Source organism: Teleopsis dalmanni, chromosome 1 (genome assembly GCF_002237135.1).
Source record: "Teleopsis dalmanni isolate 2A chromosome 1, ASM223713v2, whole genome shotgun sequence".
In the NCBI taxonomy this organism is placed as follows: domain Eukaryota; kingdom Metazoa; phylum Arthropoda; class Insecta; order Diptera; family Diopsidae; genus Teleopsis; species Teleopsis dalmanni.
The window spans coordinates 202,570,232-202,577,677 of NC_051846.1; the positions used below are offsets into that span (position 1 = coordinate 202,570,232).

At 28.0% G+C, this 7,446-nt stretch overlaps 1 protein-coding gene across 1 annotated transcript in view; it reads right to left on the bottom strand.

Annotated features, from left to right (window-relative positions):
* Positions 1-3,073: 3,073 nt before the first annotated feature.
* Positions 3,074-7,446, bottom strand: part of LOC119667076 (methylenetetrahydrofolate reductase-like) — a 5,119-nt gene continuing 746 nt past the window's right edge. The window contains exons 2-4 of the mRNA XM_038076360.1: positions 7,314-7,402; positions 3,404-3,572; positions 3,074-3,291 (exon numbers count right to left, since the gene is read on the bottom strand). Of these exons, the coding sequence (XP_037932288.1) occupies positions 3,074-3,291; positions 3,404-3,572; positions 7,314-7,402 (476 nt within the window). The remainder of the gene's footprint in view (positions 3,292-3,403; positions 3,573-7,313; positions 7,403-7,446) is intronic.

Sequence of the window (7,446 nt, forward strand, 5' to 3'; positions counted from 1 at the left end):
GCACAACTTTTGTTCTGGAGTCTTTTCCTCGAGCGTCAGTAGACATGTACTACGAGAAATACTACAAGGTAGCAATTTGACTTCGTTTGACTTAATTAATTTGAGTGCTTAGTACTTAATTTGTAACATTAAGTATATTAATATTACAATATATATAGACAAAGTAGTGTGGTAGGATAGATAAGGCAATGAAAAGAAAGCAAAGATTAGAAAAGAAAAAGATTAGAAGAAAAGAAAAAGATTAGAAGAGAAGCAAAAGAAAAGTTGAGCTAAGAGTTTTTTTGCATGAAGATAATAAAAATATCAAAAATAAAGTCGTACAATAGATAATTAAGTAAAGTTGTATATAATAAAAATTTTTATAAAAAAAATTTTTTTATAAGTTAAAAGTTGAATATAAATTTAAATAAATTATAAAAAATATTAAGAAATGTTGCATATATTTTCACTATTACATTGTGCCGAAAAGTTCCGGCATAAATTAATAAAGCAAATCTTAATCTTCATCATTTTATTTTATCTTCTTCAAATTTGCCCATTAGAAGCGATACACAAATGCAACGTTTCTTCCAATCATCAAAACATTTTATAGGCGCTTTCCGGTATGGCTTTGAGTTCCCTCTGCGAATTCTGTTTTACGTCTTCTATGGATTCAAAACGCGTTCCTCTGAGTGGTAATTTGAGGTTGGGAAACAGGAAAAAGTCACACGGTGCAAGATCAGGTGAATACGGTGGCTGTTCGATGGTATTTATTGAATGTTTGGCCTTAAAATCGTTGATAATGTTGAACAAATTGAGGTGAATCGGAACAAGCCGGGCGTTGACACGTCGCATACACAAATTGTCCACCAAAATCAAACGAGCCATCTCACGACCGATGCCTAGCTCTCGTGCTATCTCTCTAACACTCACATGAGGATTTTTGAACACGATTTCCTTTGCCTTTTCAATGTTTTCGTCGGTGGTAGAGGTCGAAGGTCGTCCAGAACGCGGCATGTCTTCGACGGTCGTACGACAGTCCTGAAAGGCTTTGTACCACTCATAAACTTGAGTTTTCGATAAAACTGATTCCCCATAAGCCTTTTGTAGCATTCGCAACGATTCTGCACACGAAATTTCGTTCGAAAAACAAAATTTGATGCAAACTCTTTGTTCAATATTTTTTTCCATTGTTTTTTTCGCAACGCACTACTGAGGTGAACTGGTTTCAACAGCTGCCGTAAACGAACTGTCCGACAGATCGCGCTCATTTTTGCAAGTAATTAAGGACAGTGCTGCCAACTACATAAACTTAAAATATCGAAAAATATACAGCGCGCGAATTTTAAATGAGAACCTCCGAAAACCTTTCGGTCACAATGTATATATATATTAATATAATTTAATATATAATTTTATTATTTATAATTTTAATATAATTTTGTATTTCATTCAATGTTTTTTATTTCCAAAAGTCAATACAAATTTATTAAACTAGCATGGTTCACAACCAATTTTGAACTGTTTTATCGACTGAACGTGCTTCGTGTAATTTTTTTCTGAGATTACATTAAATCATTTGTGGCAATTAAGATATTTTAACGTTTTTAAATGATATTCTTATTACATATTTTCTTTTAATGTGGTATTATTATTTCAAAAAAATACATAATTATTATGTAGCATGGCAAAACGTACTGAAAAATTATTAAAATTTATTTCAACAAAGCTTTTTCAGTTGTTGACAAAAAATGAAAACCAGATGGCGCAATCTCCAAGTTTAAATTCAACTTTTAGCGCATAAATTTAAATGAACGTTTTTAAAATATTTACAAAAAAATATACGAACAAAAGAAATTTTTTAGAATAAATTTGAAAATTTTTTTTTAAAAAATAAGTAAATCGCATTAAAAACAAATAATTTTTAAATATAGTTTATTTTCAAATTTATTTTCAATTAAATGTTATTAGTTATAAATTATAGTAAAATTTTTAAGATAATAAGATTGTATGAAGATATGCTGTGATGATATGACGCAGAATAAATTTTATAGTATATTTTTATAACGCAGAATATTATAGTATCTTAAAGTCGTATACCTAACTCTCGATTTTTTCACGATTTCCAAATAACATTCTTCTCAAGGAATAATAAAATTTTTTTTTTGTAAAATTTAGTATTTGTTGTAACACAAGTTCTATAAACGATCAATTGTTATAACAGTCAGTCTAGTTAAAAATACTTTATAAAGGTAAAAAAATCAAAAATTCAATCAAGATCTTTATATATATTTTAGAAGAACTAAAAAACTACCTTTATTTATAGACATAGCGGTTTGAAAGACGTGACTATCAGAATTATCAAAAAAGTGAGGATTTCATTTGACACTCAGTAACTTCTGGATCCGATCTAATTCCAGATATATGCCAAGCTGTCATGTTCGAGATCTTTCAAACTTAAGCGGTTAAAAAAAACCAAAATTAAGTAAGAAACTTCTTAATAAAACAGATTCTTCAATTAATTTAAACTCTAGATATAACTAGACTTACCTAGTTATCAAAAAAGCAATGTTGATCCACTTGTTTTAATAAAAAGAATTCATTTTTTTAACATATATTTTATTTTACAGAGGTTTCGAAATGTAGTGAATTACAACAACAAAAAATTTTTTATATTATTTTAATTAATTAAAGTTTAGGCTGACCATTTAGCAAGCAGTTTCGAGTATTGTCAAATATCTGTTCATCAGTTGTCTTGAAATTATTTCTTATATTTAATTATTCGAAAATAATTTTTTCATGCCTACAAGTACCAGGGATTGAACTCATGCCCTGCCAAATTTGAAGCTCAGAGTCTGTATTCATTAGCCAGCTGCCCCAAAGCGGTACTTGTCTTATATGTTCGCACTTTGGAATTTCGTTCATTTGCTGCAAAAGTTTATTAACAAAGTCACTTGCTGTGTTATATTAAAACGAAATCATAAACCAGAATTATTAAATTAATTAAAATATGTTTTTATTTTTTAATTGTTAAATTCCATTTTTTATTTTATTACTTTTTTTTTTTATTTTTTTTTTTTTATTTTATTTAAATTCATTCAATTCTATTTTCCAATGCATTCATTTCTTGTAAAATTGCTTTAATATTATTAAATTTATTAAGTGAAAAAAATTGCAAGCCATAAACGCCAATATCGCTATCGAATATTTCCGTGATCATTTCTAAAGTCTTCTGTACTGCAAACTCCTGAAATTTTGTTGGATTGTGTCTATGTTGTCTGTACTCAGCAAGTTGTTCTGAAGACATGGTAACTGAAAAAAAAAAATAGTAAGAAATGTAATCTTTTTTTTCTAAAAATGTGATTAATAAAGACGACTTCGCGGTCTCTTATGGAATCCCCCAATGCGGCGTCACCCAATTTACCTTTAGTTATCTCCATTAAACGTATTAAGGTACGATAGTTTTCTGGAGAATAAATACCGACGATGATAGGAACGTTGATGTCATTTTCCCGACAATTTTTAATGAAATTAATTATAGTTTCCGCCGAGAAGCAAAGTTGAGTGATTATAAAATCCGCACCTGCATTCACCTATAAAGAAATAAATGTGAAGAGGGGATTTACAAAAATTTTAAATAAAATTAAAATCAAAATAAACAAAGCAAAGTCTGTTGTTTAAATACTAAAAAAATGGTTTCCGGTTTTCTTGGCTGAATTTAGACTAACAACTTCAACTAAAATTGCTCCTTTAGTCGTTTTTTCTCTATTAATTTTTCTGTGTTAAATGAAGAATTAATATTTTTGGTCAAAAGTACCAAAGGGGAATTTTTTAGAAATGTTAATATTTAATTTTAATTTTTTTATTTTTTTTTTTAATATTTCAAGAGCAAAGCCGCATCAAATGAAGAAAAAGTCATTTGTAGTTTGACTGTTAAGTTTGCTCAGCAAACAAATTGGAACGAGAAATCCAATATTCTATGCTGCGGTTACATGGACTTGGAAATACTGTGGACTTAATTTTTATTTATTTTTTTTATTAATTGTTACATTAAAAGGTGTTAAGTAAATAATAATTACCGGTAATCAATTTTAAAATCGTATAAATTATGTGTCTAATTTATTGCAATTTCATTCGACGACTGTAATTGCAGCTGGAAATAGCGAGAAAATTCTCGTTGTAAACTTATAATTATAATTATCATTAGTAATAATTAAAGTTCATTGCTTCATTCTTTTCTGAGCTTAATTAATAATTATCGTTATTAAGTATTACTACACCGTAAGTTATTTGATTTTATTAGTTTATTTTACTCAGTATTTGTATTATTATAAAAATTACATTGAAAAAAAAAATAAATAAATATTCAGGGGATTCACAGAATTATTTAAAAATTCGTAAATTTTAAATAAACAAAAACTTATATTGTCGGAAAAAAAAATTCAAAATAATTATTCAGAAATAAGATAATTTTCATTATTATAGTAATTTTCTGCACTATTTATTTAAAGTTAATTTTAAAATTCTAAATAAATATTATTATTTCACAGATAACATTATAAATATTTATACTAAATTTATTTTTTTTTTCTTTTTGTTTAAAAATAAATTAATTGAAATATATATGGTGTACAGCTCTTACTGTGACGGAGTGCAATTTTTCTATAAACAAAAAAACCAACACACAAATTTATAAATTCTTAACGATTAACATAATTTCTAGAAATAAAACCTTAATAAAAAATAGTTTATTATTATTTTTTCGGACAACCCAGCTGCCATTAAATCACTATTAGGCACTACAGCCACAACTCTAACAAATCGAGAATGCTCGGCTATATCCAGAAACGTACATGGATTTCAGTACACAGCTCAGCATTTTCGAATTTTTAGAGATGTGACTGTAGTGCATACCTAGAATTTAATGGCAGTTTGAACTGTATCCAGAAACGCAAATGGATTTCTCGACACAGCACAGAATTTTCGAATTTTTAGAAATATGATTGTAGTACCTACCAGGGATTTAAAGACAGCTTGGCTGACTGAAGAAATAAAACTAAACTATTTTATGCAGAAACGCACATGGGTTTCTAGACACAAGAATATCGCGCACAACTGTAGAGCGGACGAGTTTGCAGACATTCTGCTTCCTGATCTTCACTGTTCAGATATTGATGTCCCACTTTCAACAGTTAAATTGGCAATCAAAAAAACATATCTGAGTATAGCAAAGCAAAATTTTGTAGACGTACCCAGTTGTCAGATATCTAGATTTATCTGGTCTAAACTAAACAAAAAACGCACCAACCAGGTGTTGTAACCCAATTCGGAACTACAGTATTGGTTTTGACAAGTCACTGCATAATAGAAAGACATGAAACTGAGTCTACTTTTGTCGAGGTTATGGTTCCGCAGTTGAGGAGGGAACTAATCTCCGCCTCATGTGTCATGTGTATCTTCTTCTTTACGATTTAATAACTTTGGGGACAGTTTTCTTAACGACCTAACCGAGCTATTATGATTTATAATGTATACGATAGTTCAGTTAGTCATACATGAGATTTAAAACTATATCATAAGAAAGTATTTACAGAAAATCACAAATAAATTAATTCTTAAAAATGTCACTATCCTAGTTCAATTAGTCGAGAAACTGCGTTTAACCGAGCAATTTTAGGTTAGTTTTTTTTGAAACCATTTTTATACAAGCTATGGTATATGAAGTTCAATAAAATTAATTTTCTAAAAACAACTAGTGAAATAGAAACTAGTAAATATGAACTACTAGGTTTATTTACCATGGACTCGTGCTTTTAAAGGACCCTAGTATATCATGTCATTCAAGTCTAAGTATTGTATTTACAATTATCGGCTTATATTTAATGATCTGAATTGAACAGTTAATTTATTTATTAAAACTGTAAATCAATATAATCATAATGAATAAATTTGATATTCAACATTGAAGCTCATGTAATTTGTAAGAAATGTTGGAATTATGATTAGAAGAATATTATTTAAAATAATAAATATTAATTCACTTAACAAGTGAGTTTAAAAGGCATAAGTAGCCAAAGTGAGTGACAGATGAATACAAAAAACTTAGAAAATGACTTCAGTATTCATATACTATAACATACTGACCTTTAGAACATATACTATATGTAAATGATTTGATATAGAACTTTAACATTACAAACCATTAACCAATGTTTCTATACTATAAGAGAAGAGAGGAAAATAAAAGCTTCATCAAACTGCAAATTCCACTAGAATAAATTTTTCATTGCTTTATAGAAGCAATTGTTGAGTTAATTTTGAATAGACCACTTATATTGCAGGAAAATACAAAAATATAAAATAAAAAGAAATAAAAAGATATTATTTCCTTAGTCAATTAGAAAGCTACAGGATCTGATATTCACAAAGAATAAATAACATTAGTGTAGCTTATATTAGGTCCCGTAAAAAATTAAATTGCTTGTCTTCAAGAAACTATTGCAAGTATTAAAGCATCGAGTATTGACTTCTTGCACCATAACATACATATCAAGCCGTCAGTTGGTAGTCACTTAATAATTATAATTTCGACTTTAGATATAATAAACATTATTGTATTACATTATGTATAGTAAGATTATGTATATATTGTAGTATCTTATATTTTATATTACAGTAAGATATGATATTAGGAGAGAGTAAGATTTTGCACAATATTTTTGGAAAAAGAAAAGATGTGACCTTATCGCAAAAGTAATCAGTCAGTAATTGCTCATTCAATATAAGTCATTTAATGGCAAGGTAAATGTAATCTGTACCAGAAGCCATTATTTCCATATTTTACTTTAGTTATTGTGAGCTGAAATGTTGAGGGAAGCGTTACGCAATCGGGTGTAAGAAGGTCCTTAACGATGCGAGTGACCTTGGCTCATTATTTACCAAATTTCCAAATGTTAAATAATATTATTTTTAATATGTAAAAGGGACAAATTTTTCATATTTAAAAATAGTACTGCTATGATGCATAATAAAGGCAACAATAAAGCACTTTGGAAAATATACAAACTATAAATAGTGCTTTTTGATATTAATTCTTTTTTTCAAATTTGGAGGTTTATATGTTTATATGTTTTAATTTTTATTTTTTTTTTTTTGCCGGAATTTGACTTTGACTACTTCCATATTATTTTTATAAAAATATATAAATTATCTCTGATTCGAGCGTACTTTCTCCTATAAATGGTAACACCATAATGTAACTCAGACACTGCTCACATATTATATTATATTATATTATACTTTTATAAAAATATATAAAATCATAATAACTTTACCTTTTCTTTGAGATGCTGTATATCTTCCTCAATTGTTGGACAATCGGGGTGGCCTTCTGGATAGCCCCCAACTCCTATTGATATATTATCTGAAATAGATTATAAAATATTATTTAAAAATATTTTATAAAAA